This window comes from Coregonus lavaretus (genome assembly GCF_964263955.1).
Source record: "Coregonus lavaretus genome assembly, chromosome: 9".
NCBI lineage: Eukaryota > Metazoa > Chordata > Actinopteri > Salmoniformes > Salmonidae > Coregonus > Coregonus lavaretus.
In genome coordinates this window covers 55,139,258-55,164,010 of record NC_139996.1, presented here as the reverse complement: position 1 = coordinate 55,164,010, position 24,753 = coordinate 55,139,258, and the positions used below count along the sequence as shown (strand labels likewise).

Genomic DNA, 24,753 nt, shown 5'->3' with positions numbered 1-24,753 from the left:
GAAAATTAGCCGGCTGGCTAAAACCGGCACTTTTACTGAAACGTTGATTAATGTGCACTGTCCCTGTAAAAATAAACTCAAACTCAAACTCAAGGTGACGCGTTCTGTCTCCTAGAGATTAACGTATTTTGGTGTGAAAAGTGCTAATCAATCCCAGAACAACAGCAAAGGACCTTGTGAAGATGCTGGAGGAAACAGGTACAAAAGTATCTATGTCCACAGTAAAACAAGTCCTATATCAACATAACCTGAAAGGCCGCTCAGCAAGGAAGAAGCCACTGCTCCAAAACTGCCATAAAAAAGCCAGACTGCGGTTTGCAACTGCACATGGGGACAAAGATCGCACTTTTTGGAGAAATGTCCTCTGGTCTGATGAAACAAAAATAGAACTGTTTGGACATAATGACCATTGTTATGTTTGGAGGAAAAAGGGGGTGCTTGCAAGCCGAAGAACACTATCCCAACCGTGAAGCATGGGTGTGGTAGCACCATGCTGTGGGGGTGCTTTGCTGCAGGAGGGACTGGTGCACTTCACAAAATAGATGGCATCATAAGGAAGGAAAATGATGTGGATATATTGAAGCAAAATCTCAAGACATCATTCAGGAAGTTAAAGCTTGGTCTTAAATGGGTCTTCCAAATGGACAATGACCCCAAGCATACTTCCAAAGTTGTGGCAAGGGTTTTGCCACCAAATACTAAGTCATGTTTTGCAGAGGTGTCAAATACTTATTTCCCTCATTAAAATGCAAATCAATTTATAACATTTTTGACATGCGTTTTTCTGGATTTTTTTGTTGTTATTCTGTCTCTCACTGTTCAAATAAACCTACCATTAAAATTATAGACTGATCATTTCTTTGTCAGTGGGCAAACGTACAAAATCAGCAGGGGATCAAATATTTTTTCCCTCACTGTATATACATATTCGTATTTTTTTAAATATATTTTCCTTAATTACTTTCTAACCCTACCACCCCTCTCCTAATTGGAGTAAACTAGCGAACAACAACGCTTAGGCCTCTACTTCCAGCTTATACGTACTATATACATTTTATGGACACAGTCTATTTTACAATAGTTCTATTTTGTTTGTTTTTACTCCTGTCCTTCCTCTACCCTCAACCTCTCCCATCTGTTTCTGATGTCCATCCGGTTTGATTTCTATTTGCCATATCTTTCAAACTGTGCTCTTTCACAAAAGTTCTTAACCTATAACCTATATACGTTTTACGGACACAGTATGTTTTACATTAGTTTTGTTGTTGTTATTAGTTGTTATTAGTCCTAACCTTCAGCTCCATTCAACCCCTCCCATCTATCTCTTAACACCATCCATATTGGATTTCTATTTACCATTTATTTTTCAGCTGTGCTATGATGTTTCACAAAAGTTCTTAACCTTTCTATTCTCATTGTTTCAGATTCTCATTGTTTCAGATTGTAAATTGAAAATAAACATTTTTGCTAAAAGTATTATTATATTATTGATTGATTGCCTATGACTTTTCAGATCACCCAGTAGTGCTATCTGCAGGGTTAGCTACAGGTAAATATTGCAATTCTTCAGCCATTCCTGGACCTGTGACCAAAAATAAGCTACATATGGACAGTACCAAAACAAATTATCTAATGATTCTGTCTCTGCACAGCAAAATCTGCGGAGCTGGGAAGGTTGTATCCCCATATAAATAACATTCTATTGGTTGCAAGAATTTTGTCTGATAATTTTTTTTGAAAAATTCTAAATTTTGAATCCAGTGTCGTTTTGAGTATCAGCTCATAAACCATGTGACATGGAATCGGTACGTAAAAAATCTCTTCCCAACTATTTTGTAATCTATATGGCACGGCTGTCAATTTTTTGGTCTATAAATGAAACTGGTATACTTTTTTATTGATAACAATTTTCTTTAACCAATTATGGTCTTTAATGCAGGGCCGACAGACAAGTTCCTTACTTTTTCCCCCTTCCACTTTCCTCTTCCATTTTTGCGGGAATGCTGCAATTATGTGGTTGCAATTTTGGGTAGAGCAGTCATTTCCATATGTTTTTGTTAGCTGCATGTCTGACATAACTCCACCAGTCCTACCTATTATATAATTTACGAAGATTATACCTTTTAAAATTTTTTTTTCAAAGAATCATGTTTTTTTTAAATCAATTAGTATATTTGAGTTTAACCACAATATTTGTTGTATTATTTGTTCTGTCGTTTCTGCTGGATGAAATTGAAATCGCAACCAAATGTCTATGGCTTGTTTTAGAAATAGTGATATTTGGGAGATTATTTCCTTTTCAAATAACTGAAAGTGAGAGGTTGTAATCTGAATAAAGGGAAAAAGGCCATTCTTGAACATAGGGTGAGACATTTTTACTAATTTGCTAGAGAACCAGTTCGGATTTAAGTATAACTTTTGTATGACTGAAGCCTTTAGTGAGAGGTCTAATGCTTTAATATGTAATCATTTCTGCCCTCCGAATTCATATCCATTATATAAATAGGCCCATTTAATTTTATCTGGCTTGCCATTCCAAATAAAATGGAATCTTTTTTTCTCATATAATTAAAACAACTGTTTGCTAGGCATAGGCAAGACCATAAGCAAATAGGTAAACTGGGATATTACTAAAGAGTTAATCAGGGTGATTTTTCCATAAATAGACAGGTATTTACCTTTCCATGGTAGCAAGATCTTATCTATTTTTGCTAACTTTCTATTAAAATGTATTGGAGTGAGATTATTTATTTATTTCGGGAAATGTATACCGAGTATATCCACATCACCATCAGACCATTTTATTGGTAAACTACACAGTAATGTAAAATATGTATTTTTTTTGTGATCCAATACGTAATATAGTACACTTATAATAATTTGGTTGTAACCCAGAGAGGTTAGAACATTTATCTAGATCCTCTATGAGGCTGTGGAGGAATCCAAGTAGTGGATTTAAAAGGAAACATGAATCATCAGCGTACAATGACACCTTTGTATTTAAGCCCTGGATTTCTAATCCCTTGATATTATTGTTGGATCCGATTTTAATAGCTAACATCTCGATGGCAATAATAAATAGATATGCCGATAGTGGAATACCTTGTTTTACTCCTCTTGACAGTTTAAAACTTTCTGAGAAATAGCTATTATTTATTATTTTACACCTAGGGTTACTATACATGATTTTAACCCATTTTATAAGAGATTCTCCAAAATTGAAATGTTCCAGGCATTTATATATAAACTCCAGTCGTACTTTATCAAAAGCCTTTTCAAAAGTGAGCTATGAATACCAGGCCTGGTTTCCCAGATTTTTCATAGTGTTCTATTGTTTCCAGTACATGCCATCTTACATCAGGGTCTTCTTCTTCTGCTTCTTCTTCTTCTTCTTCTTCTTCTTCTTCTTCTTCTTCTTCTTCTTCTTCTTCTTCTTCTTTTTCATCTTCATTGTGATTGGGTTGGCGGATCGCATTCAACCTTTAAGGTGCATACACCACCACCAACTGTACTGGAGTGTGAGGCCAGTAATGGCCTACCTATATTAAAGTATCTTCATTATTCCTGTTCCTCTAAGAAAGTGAAATAGAGCCCTAGACACTACTTCCCTTCCCTTTCCTCCCCCCACCAATGTTCCCTCTAAACTGCAGGTGCAGTTCCCCGGGACTGCCACGCAGAAGAAACCACGCAGAGAACCACAAGATTGAACTTCACTCAACTTTTGTCTCGCTCGTAGATTGACGGCTCGGACCAAGGTGCAGCGTGGTAGGCGAACATATTTATTCAAAAAATGAACAAAGATCAAACAACAAAATACACACGAACGTAAAGTACTGCAGGCTACAAAGCCACTACACAAAAGCAAGATCCCACAAACTAAGGTGGGAAAACAGGCTGCCTAAGTATGATCCCCAATCAGAGACAACGATAGACAGCTGCCTCTGATTGGGAAACCATACCCGGCCAACAAAGAAATAGACAAACTAGAATGCCCACCCAAATCACACCCTGACCTAACCAAAATAGAGAATAAAAGGGATCTCTAAGGTCAGGGCGTGACAACTTTCTAGAGTTTTCCCTCTTAGTTAACTCTATCAACGTTTCCCTTTACTGTGAGAATTGTGATCGAATCAACACAATATTAGCAACTTTCAATGCAACATACCGAAACAAAAACTATCCAATGCAAAACTAACTATGCGAGAGATTTTGTTTTACGTATCGGAGGATGATTCTATTGCATTGAGAGCTTCAATAGGCCTATAAGCAAATAGACCATTGCCATATATGGATCTGTGCCATTCACTTTGAACTGGACTGTTTACCGCATTTATGGAGGGCTTTCGTCTTTTTAATGGCACATGTTCAAAGTGGATTGGCCCTTGATAATGTCTCTCACCTGAGCCGCCACTGTCCTTTACAGTCCATTATGTCTTTGTCCATTTTCCTACCAGTACACCAGCAGCAAGAGAGAAGCTTGGATGGCATCTCTCTCCATGCTCCCTCCACGTGGACTCCTGTCGCACTCCTGAGAGAAAAAGGCAAGAGAGAAAAGGCAGTTGATAGCTTCGAGGGGGTGTTGAGGTTCACACTGTTCTTGGTCAAATTATCCTTTCCATGCATCTAGATATCATCTGTGGTCACCTTCGCCATAACCTTGAGAGGACAGACCAGAACAGCAGTTTAGTTTAGGGTATTTCTGATTCAGGAAATAAAGATTTCTAAAACAAATGTCAAAGAGAATAACAACACACAGTTGAAACCATGTTTTCTTTTCTAATTGGTTTATACTCCCCTATCATCTTGGCGATCTCACTGCAGAGTTAAAGGTCAGGGAGTTAGAGGGCTACTCCTTAGGGAAAAATCCCGACCATCCAGCAGACCCAATCTGGTAAAATGTGTTATTGAAGCAAGACAAAAACAAACAAACAAACAAAGAACCCAACAACAACAATACTAATTCATATAAAATTAGAGGTGGGGAAAACTTCAATCCATTTGTAGTAACTGTCAACCATTACCAACATATCTTTCTTCTTTTATAGGCAGGCATGTGAATAAAATCAATTTCCATATTTACCAAAGGCCCAGTGGACCGGTAATTCCCCCTTTGGACACATAACTCACATCGTGATTCATGCGTCCAATAAAACAACAACACTGCCTGTTAAATAAAAAATGAACAAATTAGAATAACAAATCAAATTAGAATTACAACTCTTGATAACTCCATAAGGAAATGATTGTATCCCATAAGGTAATGATAAAATATACTAGAGGCAGGGACAGCGCTCTCTCTCGGTCCTTCTCGTGGTCCGAATCACACATGGGGCTATTGATAAATTATAAACGTATTCTATTAATTAGTGTTTATATAGCCTATTTAAATCTCACTCAATGTCTCCAGTCTTTCTAGTGAAGGTGATCAGGCCTCACCAGGAAGTCAGATCAGAGGTCAGAGGTCAGTCAGCCCTGTTAAGTGAGTGTTTGTTTTCCTGTACCTCAGACATTATTTAAAGATATTTCAAACATTTTGTGTATCAGGTTTACATTGGGTTTCTCAGTACATTTCTTCTAATCAAGAGAATTTACATGTGTGCACCCAAAACTCTGACAATAGAAACATCATCCTTTCTAACCCGTGAAAAACCCACTAAAACCAAAATTAAAAATACCCCACATCTCTACATCAAACAGAGTATTAACCACTAACAAATATTCATTAACAGGTGGGTTGTGTGTGGGTGCTGGCATGTGTGTGGCAGAAATCACCAGGCCTTGCTTAATTTGGGAGGTCCCTTAACAGCTGGATCCGGGTACTTTTGATTGCTGTCCTAAGGCACCTGCCTCAGTAAGCCTTTCAAAGGGAGATATACAGAATCATTGATAAATATTTTTTTTAAAACTTGGTAGCGGAAATTCATCAGTCCAGGAAGAAAGAAAATAAACATAATGGAGTTTACTGCATCTTGGGCAGGGAGTCTTAATAAACCCATGCGTATACAGAATTATACTTCAGACACATTTATACTTCAGACACATCAGATGACACGGTGTCCCTTAAAGCTGAATTAGGCACCTTCTAAAGTAAACAATCCCAGAGCCCCTCTTAAATCCCTGGTGCTACCCAAACTATAGAATTGAGAAATAAATTGTCAAAAACGTGTCTTATTCAATTATTCACCTCTGTCCCAAATTTCCCACTGTGTCTCTTACAGCCTGTTTGAGTTCATTGTGTACTGGTGGCTATCTATTGTTCCACAGGAAGCTTATCTCTTAACCCACACACCAGACGGCTTAAACACGAGAGCAGTGGACCAGGCCTTGAAGAGTGAGCGGCCTCTAATTTAAGTCGCAATGCTCAATCCCTCTGACTTCTTCAAATCACTAAGATATTGCGTTATTGGATTGCTATCTGAAAGCCAATTACCATTAACTTTGTTACTTTCACTAGTCTCCATAACCTGTTTCCTTCAACTAGGACTCCCTTCTCAATAGGAACACCTCAATCACTACTGCTTAAACACACAGATCACTCTCGAACAACATTCTGCTTTCCCCCCTATGGTAAGGTTTAAAACAAAACAAAACAAACATGATCACTTTCTCCATATTGGAAGGCATTGTTTTCATGTTAGTATACCTTCAAAAAGTTACTCTATATTTTTATTACCAATCTCTGTTGGATATTCACTTTCTGCTTCAATATTTATTAAATGTCTATTATTTTAAGATTCATATGTACTGCTTTGGAGGGATCAATATGTATTAACTGGGTTGGCACTGTCTCAGTCTCCAGTAGATGTCGCGCTCTGTCCATAATAAGTCTGGCACCTGAGACAGCAGGGAAACAGATGTAGTCTCCATTTTGCCTACTCACTAATTGGTTTAGAACGTCATCATTTGGGATATCAATTAAAACTCCATCAAGTACAATCAATTCTAGCCTTTTAAGTTTAGTTAACAGAAAATCATGTTCAACATTCATTAGTTCTATTTAACAGGCTATGGGGTTTATTTCAAAATGTATTACCAGGGTGGAGGAAATCGTCTAAGCGTTTATAGTTGTATTGGTTAGGGGTAAGTCAAGTCCCGTACAATGCTTTAACCTTATCATACCTCAAATGATCCATAAAGGGACCACTCTGAACATTTCTCAGAATACTTTTTTCTCACCACTTACGTACGTCTATGTGTGGAAGTTGTATATTATTATTATTTTTTATTGCTACTTCATCAGATCATCATAATAACCCATTATACTCAATGTTATGTTACTTTATCTCTAGTAACCCATTATACATTTGTGTTACATCACAAATTCCTCCTTTAGACTAGTGTTCTATTCATACAGGGGTTTAGATATTTACACTAGTTGTTCTATTTAACAGCATATTTGGGATTACACGGGGATACTCAAAGTCACTCTTAAATGAATAATTGTTTATTGTCAGCGCGCTGGAGAGGTTCCAACAAACTTAATGCACCATAGTGAACATCTGTCAGAAGCTCTGCTGGGGCTTCTTAAGTTATATTTGCATGATTTAGCATAATTAATTAATCATTACTGTTTTGTTTCATTCATGTGACCGACCAATACTGGTTCATAACATGTGACAGACCAATACCTCATGAGGCTTCTTCTCTCTAAGCTGAGACCTTGAAACTATGATATCTTTCGATCTCAAAACAAGGTCTGGGCATACTGCCAAAGTGAGGATTTGTTCAATCAGTCACTAGCATGAACACAGAAATTAGTTATTAGAACAGCACATGAATAGAACGCAGAAATTAGTTATTAGAAAAGCACAAACATTACACATTTCCAGCAGGCTCTAAGGGTCATTTCACACTGAACTGCACCAGTGCAGGCCGTCAAATCAAAGGCACTCCTTCAATATAAAGTTGTTTTGATTAAAATCAAACGTGTTAATTTGTAACTTTCACGATATTGGAGTAATAACATTTTCAACTACTTAAGACATTGGCGCAAATCTATCCTGAACAAAAACATAAACGCAACATGTAAAGTGTTTGAACCATGTTTCAAGAGCTGAAATAAAATATCCCAGAAATGTTCCATATGCACAAAAAGCTTATTTCTCTCAATTTTGTGCACACATTTGTTTTTCATCCCTGTTAGTGAGTATTTGTCCTTTGCCAAGATAATCCCTCCACCTGACAGGTGTGGCATATCAAGAAGCTGATTAAACAGCATGATCATTACACAGGTGCACTTTATGCTGGGGACAATAAAAGGCCACTCTAAAATGTGCAGTTTTGTCACACAACACAATGCCACAGACGTCTCAGGTTTTGAGGGATCGTGCAATTGGCATGCTGACTTCAGGAATGTCAACCAGAGAACGGAATGTTCATCTACCATAAGCCGCCTCCAACGTCGTTTTAGAGAATTTGGCAGTATGTCCTCACAGCCGCAGACTATGTGTACGGCGTGTGTGGTGGTGAGCGGTTTGCTGATGTCAACGTTGTGAACAGAGCACCCCATGGTGGCGGTGGGCTTATGGTATGGGCAGGCCTAAACTACGGACAACGAACACAATTGCATTTTATTGATGGCAATTTGAATGCACAGAGATACCATGACCAGATCCTGAGGCACATTGTGGTGCCATTCATCCGCCGCCATTACCTCATGTTTCAGCATGATAATGCACAGCCCTATGTCGCAAGGATGTGTAGCTGTCACTGGAGAAAAAAGGAATCAAGTCTCAACTCCGATTCCCGGCAGTGCTGTGGGTATGGAAGGGAACATGGAGGATGGATTTCACAATTGTCGACGAAGCCCTGAACAGGCTGCAGGAAACATTTTCAGTGGAAGGAAACCTTTCCAATGCCCTGAGGAGAGGATAAACAAGTGATAAGCACAGTAGTACAGTGCATACAGTGCATCCGGAAAGTATACAGACCCCTTGACTTTTTCCACATTTTGCTACGTTACAGTCTTATTCTAAAATGGATTAAATTGTTTTATTTTCCCTCAGCAATTTACACACAGTGCTGTTTTCAGACCCTTTACGCAGTACTTTGTTGAAGCACCTTTGGCAGCGATTACAGCCTCAAGTCTTCTTGGGTATGACGCTATAAGGTTGGCACACCTGTATTTGGGGAGTTTCTCCCATTCTTCTCTGCAGATGCTCTCAAGCTCTGTCAGGTAGGATGGGGAGCGTCGCTGCACAGCTATTTTCAGGTCTCTCCAGAGATGTTAAATCAGGTTCAAGTCCGGGCTCTGGCTGGGTCACTCAAGGACATTCAGAGACTTTTCCCAAAGCCACTCCTGTGTTGACTTGGCTGTGTGCTTCGGGTCCTGTTGGAAGGTGAACCTTCGCCCCAGTCTGAGGTTCTGAGCAGGTTTTCATCAAGGATCTCCCTGTACTTTGCTCCGTTCATCTTTCCCTCGATCCTGACTAGTCTCCCAGTCCCTGACGATGAAAAACATCCCCACAGCATGATGCTACTACCACCATGCTTCACCGTATGGTTTTGACAGGTTTACTCCAGCCGTGACGCTTGGCATTCAGGCCAAAGAGTTCAACCTTGGTTTCATCAGACCAGATAATCTCGTTTGTCATGGTCTGAGAGTCCATTAGGTGACTTTTGGCAAACTCAATCGGGCTATCATGTGCCTTTTACTGAGGAGAGGCTTCCGTCTGGCCACTCTACCATAAAGGCCTGATTGGTGGAGTGCTGCAGAGATGGTTGTCCTTCTGGAAGGTTCTCCTGTCTCCACAGAGGAACTCTGGAGCTCTGTCAGAGTGACCAGCGGGTTCTTGGTCACCTCCCTGACCAAGGCCCTTCTCCACGACTGCTCAGTTTGGTCGGGCGGCCAACTCTTCTTCCATTTAAGAATGATGGAGGCCACTGTGTTCTTGGGGACCTTCAAAGCTGCAGAAATGTTTTGTACCCTTCCCCAGATCTGTGCCTCGACACAATCCTGTCTCGGAGCTCTACGGACAATTCCTTCGACCTCATGGCTTGGTTTTTGCTTGGACACGCACTGTCAACTATAGACAGGTGTGTGCCTTTCCAAATCATGTCCAATCAATTGAATTTACAACAGGTGGACTCCAATCAAAGTGTAGAAACCTCTCAAGGATGATCAATGGAAACAGGATACACCTGAGCTCAATTTTGAGTCTCATAACAAAGGGTCTGAATAGTTATGTAAATAAGATGTTTCTGTTTTTATGGGGTATTGTGTGTAGATTGATGAGAAAAAAAGAAATATTTAAATCCATTTTAGAATAAGGCTGTAACGTAACAAAATGTGGAAAAAGTAAAGGGGTCTGAATACTTTCCGAACGCACTGTATGTGTGTGTATGTCTCTGTGCATATGAATGGGAGAGTGAAGGAGGATGAATATGTGTAGGAGGACGGGAGAGAATGGGTGTGATGAGGCATAGGTATATGTTGTGTGTGAATGAAGGAAAATGGATGTGGAAGTAGATGTATAGCGGGTGTAAATGTGTCTGAGAAGAAGCGAGGTTGGGATAAACTTGGCCTGGGCAGTTAAGAGAGGGCAAGGATGGGAGGGTAAGGACAAGCTTGGCTTGGGTGGTCAAGGGTGAGTAAAGATGGGAGGTTGGGACAAGCTTTGCTTGGGTGGGGTAAAGGGGGAGAACTGGGAAGGGGTGGTGAGAGGGATGGATTTGGTTAGGGAGAGAGAGAAGAAAGGACTTAATTATACTACAACATAATTTTAGAAAAAAATGTTGTGACTTGCAAACCCGTTGTAAAATGAATAAGAGTTCTGGAAAGATTAGGAAAGGATGTCGAATCATTATTATTCCTTGTTTGTCCTAATAACAAAAATGGAATGGTGGTTATTGGTGAGAATGGAGAGGCGCTTTAGCTGGGGGATTGGGATGGGGTGACTGGGACACAAAAAAGATTAAATACTTAGGATGCTTAATAAGTGACAACAAAAAACAAATATATAAAGATAGCTTTATTCCATTACTGAACAGTATGGAAGCAGATCTAATTAAATGGAATAATCTTCCTATGAATGTTATAGGTAGAATAAACCTTTTTAGAATGGCATGGCTGCCAAAGTTTTTGTATTTATTTTCGGTAATACCAATTACCCCACAGTATATTCTTTTAAAATAGTATACTCGGTCATGACAGACTTTATATGGGCAAAAACATTAATAGAATAAAAATGAATGTTTTACATCTTCCTAAGTCTGAGGGTGGTTTTAACCTTCCAGACATGGAATTGTATCAAATCGCTACCTAAGGTTTTTACTTACGACATAGTTAAATGCACTAAAGCGGAACAATGGGTCCATATTGAAGATGCACATGCACATCCCCAGAATCTTTTTACGTGTCTCTTTTCAAAGGATAAAGCTAAGAACCTTAATAACTTCATAGTTAAGAACACTATAGCAATATGGAAGAAAATTAAAGTATTTTACCAGAACCAATATCACTCCCTAAAAACACAACCTTATGGAACAATCCTTGGATAGCTTTTTAGAATTCACCGATTAATTGGTCTACATAGAAAACTAAAGGCATAGAAACTGTAAATGACTTGGTAATAGGAAATACATGCATTTCCATAAACAGCTTTAAAAAGCAATTTTGAATTGAACAATTTAGATATTTTCAAATACATGCAACTTAAAACTTTTATATCACAAAATGTCGATTTCAAATCTTTTGGACATCAAAGCAGGCTTGAGGGAGTCCTATTTGAGTCAGGAAATTATATTCATTTGATAGATAAGCTATACAAAACCTTGCAGAGTGTCACGCCCTGGCTCTGGGGACACTGTTATGTTGAGCCAGGGTGTGTAGATCTATGTTCCCTATTTCTATGTTGGCCTGAGTGACTCCCAATCAGAGGCAACGAGTGTCAGCTGTTTGCTGGTTGTCTCTGATTGGGAGCCATATTTAAACTGTCGGTTTTTCCTTTGTTTTTGTGGGTTCTTGTTTCAAGTTGGTTGTGTTTGACCGTGTACTGTCACGTTACCGTCGTCGTCGTCGTCGTCGTCGTCGTCGTCGTCGTCGTCGTCGTCGTCGTCGTCGTCGTCGTCGTCGTCGTCGTCGTCTTGATTGCGTGTTTTCGCTCAATAAAAGAGTATGTTTGCCTGCAACGCTGCGCCTTGGTCCTCATCTGTTCCTGACGATCGTGACACAGAGAGCCTATCCAACTGACAATCTCTTAGAAAATAATATAAAAAATTGGAACCAAGATTTTAAAAGCATTGGCACAAGATGGAGGCAATGTTGGAACATAACTAACGAGATTACAGTTAACGAAAATGTATGTTTAATCCAGTATGAATTAATGTATAGAATTTATTATACAAGAGACAAAATTCACTAATTCTACAGCACAACGGCGGAGTCATGTCTGAAGTGTAAAACGAATAATGACTCAATATAAAGTCCAGAAGTTATGGGCGGAGTTAGAAAGTTGTCTATCAGCAGTATTACAATGAAAATGTACTTTTAATCCATCTGTCTGCATATTTGATGACATGGCATATTAGGGTGCAGTGAGACAGTACGTTTCTCATCAATCATCTTTTTTTTAAATCAACCAATCCACCGTCATTAACGCAATGGAAAGGTCAAATGCCCCATAGGGCGGCGTACAATTGGCCCAGCCCCGTCCAGGTTAGGGGAGCATTTGGCCGGGGGACTTTCCTTGGCTCATTGCGCTCTGGCGACTCCTTGTGGCTGGCCGAGCGCCTGCAAGCTGCCTTTGGTCGCCAGTTGAACGGTGTTTCCTCCGACACATTGGTGCGGCTGACTTCCGGGATAAGCGAGCAGTGTGTTAAGAAGTATGCGGCTAGGCGGGTCATGTTTCGGAGGACGCATGTCTCGACCTTCGCCTCTCCCGAGCCCATTGAGGAGTTGCAGCGATGAGACAAGGTCGTAACTAGCGATTGTAACTAGCAAAAAAATGCTTTATCAAAAAAATGTACGTGCGTGGGCTACGGAGATAAACAAAATGGTGCAGTTTGAGTCCATGTGGCATAAAGTGGAGATGGGGTGTGTGTGCTAGTGGGTCTGGGCAGGTGTGATGCAATTGATGTTTGTTTGACGTCGTTTGTATGTTTATAAAAAATACAAATACATAGAATAATTTAGCTAATTGATTTTGAATTTCAAGACCCCTTGAAGTTTCAAAACAAATATATATATATATATTTATGAAACATTGAATTTGGCCTAACTGTTATTAGCCCATACCAATGCATTGAATAACATATTCACTACATCGAACAACAGATAGTAAAAATAAAATCTAAAGGAAGCTTGTTCTGAAGTCTGTCCTATATCTGAGAGACATAAGAAAGATCAGGAAACTATATATATATATATATACAGTACCAGTCAAAGGTTTGGACACACCTACTCATTCCAGGGTTTTTGTAGAATAATAGTGAAGATATCAAAACTATGAAATAACACATATGGATTCATGTAGTAACCAAAAAAGTGTTAAACAAATCACAATATATTTTATATTTTAGATTCTTCAAAGTAGCCACCCTTTGCCTTGATGACAGCTTTGCACACGCTTGGCATTCTCTCAACCAGCTTCATGAGGTAGTCACCTGGAATGCATTTAAATTAACAGGTGTGCCTTGTTAAAAGTTAATTTGTGGTATTTATTTCCTTCTTAATGCGTTTGAGCCAATCAGTTGTGTTGTGACAAGGTAGGGGTGGTATACAGAAGATAGCCCTATTTGGTAAAAGCCCAAGTCCATATTATGGCAAGAACAGCTCAAATAAGCAAAGAGAAACGACAGTCCATCGTTACTTTAAGACATGGTCATTCAAATCGGAACATTTCAAGAGCTTTGAAAGTGTTAAACAAGTGCAGTCGTAAAAACCATCAAGCGCTATGATGAAACTGGCTCTCATGAAGACCACCACAGGAATGGAAGACCCAGAGTTACATCTGCTGCAGAGGATAAGTTCATTAGAGTTACCAGCCTCAGAAATTGCAGCCCAAATAAATGCTTCACAGATACATCTCAACATCTTCTGTTCAGAGGAGACTGTGTGAATCAGGCCTTCATGGTCAAATTGCTGCAAAGAAATCACTACTAAAGAACACCAATTAGAAGAAGAGCCTTGCTTGGGCCAAGAAACACAAGCAATGGACATTAGACCGGTGGAAATTTGTCCTTTGGTCTGGAGTCCAAATTGGAGATTTTTGGTTCCAACCGCCGTGGCTTTGTGAGACGCGGGGTGGGTGAACGGATGATCTCCGCATGTGTATTTCCCACCATAAAGCATGGAGGAGGAGGTGTTATGGTGCTTTGCTGGTGACACTGTCTGTGATTTATTTAGAATTCAAGGCACACTTAACCAGCATGGCTACCACAGCATTCTGCAGCGATACGCCATCCCATCTGGTTTGGGCTTAGTGGGACTATCATTTGTTTTCAACAGGACAATGACCCAACACACCTCCAGGATGTGTAAGGGCTATTTTACCAAGAAGGAGAGTGATGGAGTGCTGCATCAGATGACCTGGGCTCCACAATCCACCAACCTCAAGCCAATTGAGATGGTTTGGGATGAGTTCTTTAGTAGTGATCCAGGCTCTGTCGTAGCTGGCCGCGACCGGGAGACCCATGGGGCGGCGCACAATTGGCCCAGCGTCGTCCATGGTAGGGGAGGGAATGGCCGGCAGGGGATGTAGCTCAGTTGGTAGAGCATGGCGTTTGCAACGCCAGAGTTGTGGGTTCGATAAAATAATGTATGCGCTAACTGTAAGTCGCTCTGGATAAGAGCGTCTGCTAAATGACTAAAATGTAATGTAAAAAAATGAGTCGGACGGCAGAGTGAAGAAAAGCAGCCAACAAGTGCTCAGCATATGTGGGAACTCGTTCAAGACTGTTGGAAAAGCATTCCAGGTGAAGCTGGTTGAGAGAATGCCAAGAGTGTGCAAAGCTGTCATCAAGGCAAAGGGTGGCTATTTGAAGAATCTCAAATATAAAATATATTTTGATTTGTTTTTCACTTTTTTGGTTACTACTTGATTCCATATGTGTTATTTCATAGTTTGATGTCTTCACTATTATTCTACAATGAAAAATTAAGAAAAACCCTTGAATGAGTAGGTGTGTCCAAAATTTTGACTGGTACTGTATATAGTTTCCTGTTTAATCTGAATCATTTTAATGTTCCTACATTTGAAATGTAATGTAACTTTGCCTGTTCCTGATAATTACAGGCATCCATTAGGTGCCGCTATCATGCCTTCTTAAATCTATTTAAAATACATTTTCTTCAACACCAAAATGTCTCTAACAAACCAAGAGGGAAAACAACTGTTTATCAAGTGCCACACTGTTTTCTTAATTTGTGCCCTTGAAAACCAAATCCAGAATCAAACTGAAAACACATTTGAAACCCTTAGAAATGCCGCCTCTTCCTTCATTTAAAAATGTTACGTTTCAAAGTAAATGTCAAAACGTTTTTATTAACACCACAATTTGCCAAGTGCAAGAGGAGTTATGATATGCTTAGATAAGTTAATGAAGTGCCATATGAAAAGAAAGAGCTATACAAGGTACAATAAAAATATTCATAAATCATAAGGAGTTATCCTTAGGTATTAGATAAACATGTATGAAGAGAGCTGTGCAAGGCAAGACATAAAAAACAACAAGAAGAATTATGCAAATAATCTGGTAAATGAGCATATGAAGAGAACTGTGCAAGACAAAAAAAACACCAATCAAGAGTTATACTTATAAGGTAGCGCTGATAGAGAGAGCTTTACAAAGCACAAAATATAAGAACTATTTACAAAGTATTATTCCCCAAGCCTAGATACCACATAGATGAACATGTTTGGAGCACAGAGTTAGTCTGCCAGACTGGAACTCATATACTATCCTTGGCAGCATACAGTTGAAGTCGGAAGTTTACATACACTTAGGTTGGAGTCATTAAAAATCGTTTTTCAAGCACTCCACACATTTCTTGTTAACAAACTATAGTTTTGGCAAGTCGGTTAGGACATCTACTTTGTGCATGACACAAGTAATTTTTCCAACAATTGTTTACAGACAGATTATTTCACTTATAATTCACTGTGTCACAATTCCAGTGGGGTCAGAAGTTTACATACACTAAGTTGACTGTGCCTTTAAACAGCTTGGAAAATTCCAGAAAATGATGTCATGACTTTAGAAGCTTTTGATAGGCTAATTGACATAATTTGAGTCAATTGGAGGTGTACATGTGGATGTATTTCAAGGCCTACCTTCAAACTCAGTGCCTCTTTGCTTGACATCATGGAAAAATCAAAAGAAATCAGCAAAGACCTCAGAAAAGAAATGATAGACCTCCACAAGTCTGGTTCATCCTTGGGAGCAATTTCCAAACGCCTGAAGGTACCACGTTCATCTGTACAAACAATAGTACGCAAGTATAAACACCATGGGACCACGCAACCGTTCTGTCTCCTAGAGATTAATGTACTTTGGTGCGAAAAGTGCAAATCAATCCCTGAACAACAGCAAAGGACCTTGTGAAGATACTGGATGAAACATGTACAAAAGTATCTATATCCACAGTAAAACGAGTGCTATATCGACATAACCCGAAAGGCCGCTCAGCAAGGAAGAAGTCACTGCTTCAAAACCGCCATAGAAAAGCCAGACTACGGTTTGCAACTGCACATGGGGACAAAGATCGTACTTTTTGGAGAAATGTCCTCTGGTCTGATGAAACAAAAATAGAACTGTGGATATATTGAAGCAACATCTCAAGACATCAGTCAGGAAGTTAAAGCTTGGTCACAAATGGGTCTTCCAAATGGACAATGACCCCAAGCATACTTCCAAAGTTGTGGCAAAATGGCTTAAGGACAACAAAGTCAAGGTATTGGAGTGGCCATCACAAAGCCCTGACCTCAATCCTATAGAAAATGTTTGGGCAGAACTGAAAAAGCATGTGCGAGCAAGGAGGCCTACAAACCTGACTCAGTTACACCAGTTCTGTCAGGAGGAATGGGCTAAAATTCACCCAATTTATTGTGGGAAGCTTGTGGAAGGCTACCCGAAATGTTTGACCCAAGTTAACCAATTTAAAGGCAATGCTACCAAATATTAATTGAGTGTATGTAAACGTCTGACCCACTGGGAATGTGATGAAAGAAATAAAAGCTGAAATAAATCATTTCCTCTACTATTATTCTGACATTTCACATTCTTAAAATAAAGTGGTGATCGTAACTGACATAAGACAGTGAATTTTTACTAGGATTAAATGTCAGGAATTGTGAAAAACTGAGTTTAAATGTATTTGGCTAAGGTGTATGTAATCTTCTGACTTCAACTGTATGTGTGAAATATAATGCCTTCAGTTTAGGGATAACATCAACACAGAACTTCACATCAAAAAGCACATAAATAACAACCTGCTCGGATGGAGCCCAGACAGCAGTTTGCATCTCTTTAGACCTGTGCAGAACATGCCCATTTGCACCTGCATGTAGTACCTACGGTCTCCATTAGGTTGCAGCTGAGGAACCCTATCCACCAGCTTCACGTCGATAAGTTTGCCAGAGAACAGTTCAGTCAGCGACTCACACTTCTTACTCGGAACAGGATATTTGATTTCTATACCTTTTTTAGAGTTTAACACTCCATCTGTGCTTGCAGAAAGCCATGCTCCTTGACACTCACTACTCTGCCTCTACTCTCCAGACTAAACCCACAGCTCTCCATCCATGTGTAGGCCACCTGCTCGTTCCCCTTGCCATGTGTGGTTACTGAGTTCCCATGGAACCTGGGGAAGAGATGCTCCCGCACAAAGTTGTCGGGATTTGTTGAGGTGCACACAGGAATCTTCTTTGCTGAGCTAGCAGTGATCTGAAGTTTGAGTGCGTCAAACCACGCATGGTATGCACTCTGTGGTTTAGTGACCTCCTCCAAGCTGGCACATTTAAACTCATCTAGCTTAACATAAACATCATAAAATGACAACCATTTCTGACACTGCATGTTGATGCCATGTTCACCATGAGGCTGCTGTAGCTGTGTGGCTGCTGCTGGAACTTGATGACTGTTTGGTTTAGATTTCATGCACTTGTGCAGAAGGCTCTCCACTGGAACATTGACCACTTCCAAACACTTCTTAAGTGCGTTGTGGGAGTGGTATGCAAGAGTTGGAGGTAGAGATGGAGAAGTGGCCGGGGTGCTGTCAGAGAACTCGTCACTTGGTTTGTGTCGTTTTAAACAGATCTCGCTCAACCTTTTTGGAGCTAAATTCCGCTGCGTCCCCGAGTTCCACTGGCGTTCCTCATCTGTACAGGACACCCCTGTCAATCCTCCATGCACAGCATTCTGCACCTTCAACAAAAAACTACTGTTAGAATAGTAAATTACAGTACAGAACACCAGTTTACATGGTGTTCACAGGTGACTAGTTAACACAGTTCCATTTTAACTAGTAGGTTTTGAGGAACACCATGTTGTCATCCTCAAGACAGTGAATAAGCACCCGCCCAACTTTGTCGTTGTGGAGGTATTGATACGCCTCTGTGCTTTTGTAGCTCCTCATCTCTGACCCATCCACACCGAGAGACAAGACAAAATAATTGAAGATGTCTTCGTAGGTGATATGTGACAATTTTTTCATATCGTCCTCCCACTCTTGAATAATCAGAGGATGTGGCACAGACTTGCCATTCGACTTTGAAAGGTTTTTCTGGGTATTATCCCACAACATTTTGAGCTAGCTAGCTAACGTTTGCAAAATGGCAAGAAAGCCACAAAGAAAGTCCTCCACAAAACAGAACATTCGTACATTGTTTTGTTTCCGGCTTCATAAATAACGTGAATACGTCAATGTTATTCTCAGAGGCAACCCGGAATGAGTGTGTGCAGACTGGAGCTGATGTCACATAAAAAGACAATGTCTTGTGTAACAGTTTAAAATATATATACAGCGGCTTGCGAAAGTATTCACCCCCTTGGCATTTTTCCTATTTTGTTGCCTTACAACCTGGAAGTAAAATGAATTTTGGGGGGGGGTTGTATCATTTGATTTACAAAACATGCCTACCACTTTGAAGATGCAAAATAATTTTTTGGGTGAAACAAACAAGAAATGTATTTATAATCAGCATGCATAACTACTCCCCCCCCCCAAATGTCAATACTTTGTAGAGCCACCTTTTGCATCAATTACAGCTGCAAGTCTCTTGGGGTATGTCTCTATAAGCTTGGCACATCTAGCCACTGGGAGTTTGCCCATTCTTCAAGGCAAAACTGCTCCAGCTCCTTCAAGTTGGATGGGTTCCGCTGGTGTACAACAATCTTTAAGTCATACCACAGATTCTCAATTGGATTGAGGTCTGGGCATTCACTAGGCCATTCCAAGACATTTAAATGTTTCCTCTTAAACCACTCAAGTGTTGCTTTAGCAGTATGCTTAGGGTCATTATCCTGCTGGAAGGTTAACCTCCGTCCCAGTCTCAAATCTCTGGAAGACTGAAACAGGTTTCCCTCAAGAATTTCCCTGTATTTAGCGCCATCCATCATTCCTTCAATTCTGACCAGTTTCCCAGTCCCTGCCAACGAAAAACATCCCCACAGCATGATGCTGCCACCACCATGCTTCACTGTGGCGATGGTGTTCTTGGAGTGATGAGAGGTGTTGGGTTTGTGCCAGACATAGCGTTTTCCTTGATGGCCAAAAAGCTCAATTTTAGTATAATCTGACCAGAGTACCTTCTTCCATCCTTTGGGGAGTCTCCCACATGGCTTTTGGCGAACACCAAACGTGTTTGCTTATTTCATTTTTTAAGCAATGTCTTTTTTCTGGCCACTTTCCGTAAAGTGGCCTGAAAAATAATGAAAAAGCAAAAACAGGTTTTTAGAAATCTTGGCAAATTTATGTAAAATGAAAAACAAAACAAAAACGTATTTACCTAAGTATTCAGACCCTTTGCTATGAGACTCGAAATTTAGCTCAGGTACATCCCGTTTCCATTAATCATCCTTGAGATGTTTCTGCAATTGGATTGGAGTCCACCTGGGGTAAATTCAATTGATTGGACATGATTTGAAAAGGCACCCACCTGTCTATATAAGGTTCCACAGTTGACAGTGCATGTCAGAGCAAAAACCAAGCCATGAGGTCGAAGGAATTGTCCGTAGAGCTCCGAGACAGGATTGTGTCAAGGCACAGATCTGGGGAAGGGTACCAAAACATTTCTGCAGCATTGAAGGTCCCTAAGAACACAGTGGCCTCCCTCATTCTTAAATGGAAGAAGTTTGGAACCACCAAGACTCTTCCTAGAGCTGGCCGCCCAGCCAAACTGAGCAATCGGGGGAGAAGGGCCTTGGTCAGAGAGGTGACCAAGAACCCGATGGTCACTCTGACAGAGCTCCAGAGTTCCTCTGTGGAGATGGGAGAACCTTCCAGAAACACAACCATCTCTGCAGCACTCCACCAATCAGGCCTTTATGGTAGAGTGGCCAGACGGAAGCCACTCCTCAGTAAAAGGCACATGACAGCCTGCTTGGAGTTTGCCAAAAGGCACCTAAAGGACCCTCAGACCATAAAACAAGATTATCTGGTCTGATAAAGCCAAGATTGAACTGCCAAGCGTCACGTCTTGAGGAAACCTGACACCATCCCTACGGTGAAGCATGGTGGTGGCAGCATGCTGTGGGGATGTTTTTCTGTGTCAGAGAGATCCTTGATGAAAACCTGCTCCAGAGTGCTCAGGACCTCAGACTGGGGCGAAGGTTCACCTTCCAACAGGACAATGACCCTAAGCACACAGCCAAGACAACGCAGGATTGGCTTCGGGACAAGTCTCTGAATGTCCTTGAGTAGCCCAGCCAGAGCCCGGATTTGAACCCGATCGAACATCTCTGGAGAGACCTGAAAATAACTGTGTGCATCGACGCTCCTTATCCAACCTGACAGAGCTTGAGAGGATTTACAAAGAAGAATGGGAGAAACTCCCCAAATACAGGTGTGTCAAGCCTATAGCATCATACCAAAGAAGACTTGAGGCTGTAATCGCTGCCAAAGGTGCTTCAACAAAGTAATAATAAAATAATAATAATTGGTCATTTAGCAGACGCTCTTATCCAGAGCGACTTACAGGAGCAAATAGGGTTAAGTGCCTTGCTCAAGGGCACATCGACAGATTTTTCACCTAGTCGGCTCGGGGATTAGAACCAGCGACCTTTCGGTTACTGGCACAATGCTCTTAACCACTAAGCTACCTGCCGCCCTAAAGTACTGAGTAAAGGGTCTGAATACTTATGTAAATGTAATATTGATTTTAAAAATTGATGTAGTTCTGTCCTTGAGCTGTCTTGTCTATTAATGTTCTGTATTATATCATGTTTTATGTTTTGTGTGGACCCCAGGAGGAGTAGCTGCTGCTTTTGCAACAGCTAATGGGGATCCTAAAAAAATACAAAATACCAAAATACCCCGTCTAGCTGGTGGCGGTAGTGTACCTTTAACATTGGATGCCAACCGCCGTTAAATCCCATCGAAGAAGAAGACTACTGACGCTACCTTGACAGTTTCCATGCGTTCCCGGAAGTTTCGCGTTGCGCATCTGGGTTTAGTAACGGTGGTACAATGAAGCGTATCAAACTCTGTACACAAGGAACTGGGCGAGCAAAGGGTTGATCTAGCCGTCTCCACTGATTCGCGAGCTACAATGTTGCAAGAATAGCGCAGCACAGCATAGTCGCTTTGGCTATTGCCTTTGTTGAAGGATTTTAGCCTTGTTTGCATAGAGGCAATGTTTGCTTCTTGTTACTTTCCGCCAATGGCTTTTTAGTTATATTGGTAAAATTAGGCTAAATGTTCCGTGTATGAAGAGAGTAGCCTACTTTCGTGGCGGAATTGGAAGAAATAGTGTGGTCATAAATACGTCAACATGTCAAGCGAGCAGGTGTTCAGCTGGACAGTAGTAGTCCTGACCTGTCAACATAAAGATAGCGTTTATGCCTTTCAACGAGGTGAGTCTCTTGTTATTGTCCTTGTTTACAGTAATGTACAGTCGCCCACTGTAGGTTAATAATGCAAAAGATGAGGACTAGACCAGATGCATGCATAACTTTCTGTAGGCCTAAGTCTACTAAGCTTACTAATGAATAAGTTACTAAACTTATTAATAAAATACAGAATAATAATAATAAATACATTTGACAAAAACAGAACAGTTCAAAAACAATTCAAATCCCACTGTGGATGTATTAGACTGCATAATTGCATTGGTATAATAATTAATTTGTAAAGTGCATTTCCCACGTTCAATGCACATGCGAAGCTTGTTGGTGCTTGCTTCTGTGCGCAAATTATATGACCACTACTGTTTCAGATTAGTTATACCTTATTATTTAACTCCCAAATTACAAAATTACATTTGTTTCCTTACCCTGTAAACTGTCTATGGACAAGGTATGACAGTTGATTTTGTTGTCCACTGTTTCAAATGCTAACTATTTAGCATTTGTGGCTCAAATCAATGGTACCTACAGTATATTAGCATTTTCATGCTTCATGTCCAAATCATCCTGAAGTATTTAACAATTGATTGTGTAACTCAACACCTCCGCTATGCTAATCCTCAACACGGGGTCCCCACAAGGGTATGTGATCAGCCCCCTCCTGTACTCCCTGTTCACCCATGACTACGTGGCCACGCACGTCTCCAACTCAATCATCAATTTTGCAGACGACACAACAGTGGTAGGCCTGATTACCAACAATGACGAGACAGCCTACTCCCTCAGCGTCAACAAAATGAAGAAGCTGATCGTGGACGTCAGGAGACAGCAGAGGGAGCACGCCCCCATCCACATTGACAGGGCTGCAGTAGAGAGGTTGAAAAGCTTCGAGTTCCTCGGGGTGCACATCACTGACAACCTGAAATGGTCCATCCGCACAGACCGTGTGGTGAAGAAGGTGCAACAGCGCCTCTTCAACCTCAGGAGGCTTGGCCCGTAAAGACTCTCACAAACTTCTACAGATGCACCATTGAGAGCATCCTGTCAGGCTGTATCACCACCTGGTATGGCAACTGCACCGTACGCAACCACAGGGCTCTCCAGAGGGTGGTGCGATCAGCCCAACGCACCACTGGGGGTACACCGCCTGCCCTCCAGGACATCTACAGAACCCGGTGTCACAGGAAGGCCAAGAAGATCATCAAGGACCTCAGCCACTTGGTTCACGGCCCATTCACTCCGCTACCATCTAGAAGGCAGAGACAGTACAGGTGCATTAAGCTGACACGAGAGACTGAAAAACAGCTTCTATCAAGGCCATCAGACTGTTAAATAGTCACCACTAGCCAGCCTCCTTCCAGCACCCTGCATTGAACTTTAGTCACTGTCACTAGCCGGCTACCACCCAGTACTTAACCCTGCACCTTAGAGATTGCTACCCTATGTACATATTAATTGAACACTGGTCACTTTAATAATGTTTACATACTGTTTTACCCACTTCATATACAGTGCCTTCGGAAAGTATTTAGACCCCTTGACCTTTTCCACATTTTGTTACGTTACAGCCTTATTCACATTTACATTTACGTCATTTAGCAGACGCTCTTATCCAGAGCGACTTACAAATTGGTGCATTCACCTTATAGCCAGTGGGATAACCACTTTACAATATGTTTTTTTTTCTTTCTTTGGGGTGGGGTAAGGGGGGGGTAGAAGGATTACTTTATCCTATCCCAGGTATTCCTTAAAGAGGTGGGGTTTCAAGTGTCTTCGGAAGGTGGTGAGTGACTCCGCTGTCCTGGCGTCGTGAGGGAGCTTGTTCCACCATTGGGGTGCCAGAGCAGTGAACAGTTTTGACTGGGCTGAGCGGGAACTGTGCTTCCCAAGAGGTAGGGGGGCCAGCAGGCCAGAGGTGGATGAACGCAATGCCCTCGTTTGGGTGTAGGGACTGATCAGAGCCTTAAGGTATGGAGGTGCGTTCCCCTCACAGCTCCGTAGGCAAGCACCATGGTCTTGTAGCAGATGCAAGCTTCAACTGGAAGCCAGTGGAGTGTGCGGAGGAGCGGGGTGACATGAGAGAACTTGGGAAGGTTGAACACCAGACGGGCTGCAGCATTCTGGATGAGTTGTAGGGGTTTAATGGCACAGGCAGGGAGCCCAGCCAACAGCGAGTTGCAGTAATCCAGACGGGAGATGACAAGTGCCTGGATTAGGACCTGTGCCGCTTCCTGTGTAAGGCAGGGTTGTACTCTCCGAATGTTGTAGAGCATGAACCTACAGGATCGGGTCACCGCCTTGATGTTAGCGGAGAACAACAGGGTGTTGTCCAGGGTCACGCCAAGGCTCTTCGCACTCTGGGAGGAGGACACAACGGAGTTGTCAACCGTGATGGCGAGATCATGGAACAGGCAGTCCTTCCCCGGTAGGAAGAGCAGCTCCGTCTTGCCAAGGTTCAGCTTGAGGTGGTGATCCGTCATCCATACTGATATGTCTGCCAGACATGCAGAGATGCGATTTGCCACCTGGTTATCAGAAGGGGGAAAGGAGAAGATTAGTTGTGTGTCGTCTGCGTAGCAATGATAGGAGAGGCCATGTGAGGATATGACAGAGCCAAGTGACTCGGTGTATAGCGAGAATAGGAGAGGGCCTAGAACTGAGCCCTGGGTGACACCAGTGGTGAGAGCACGTGGTGCGGAGACAGATTCTCACCACGCCACTTGGTAGGAGCGACCGGTCAGGTAGGACGCA

At 41.4% G+C, this 24,753-nt stretch overlaps 1 protein-coding gene across 1 annotated transcript in view; it reads left to right on the top strand.

Annotated features, from left to right (window-relative positions):
* Positions 1-21,672: 21,672 nt before the first annotated feature.
* fcsk (fucose kinase) overlaps positions 21,673-24,753 on the top strand; it is a 45,731-nt gene continuing 42,650 nt past the window's right edge. Inside the window, exon 1 of the mRNA XM_084168474.1 lies at positions 21,673-22,011. Within this exon, the coding sequence (XP_084024600.1) occupies positions 21,930-22,011 (82 nt within the window). The 5' untranslated portion in view covers positions 21,673-21,929. The remainder of the gene's footprint in view (positions 22,012-24,753) is intronic.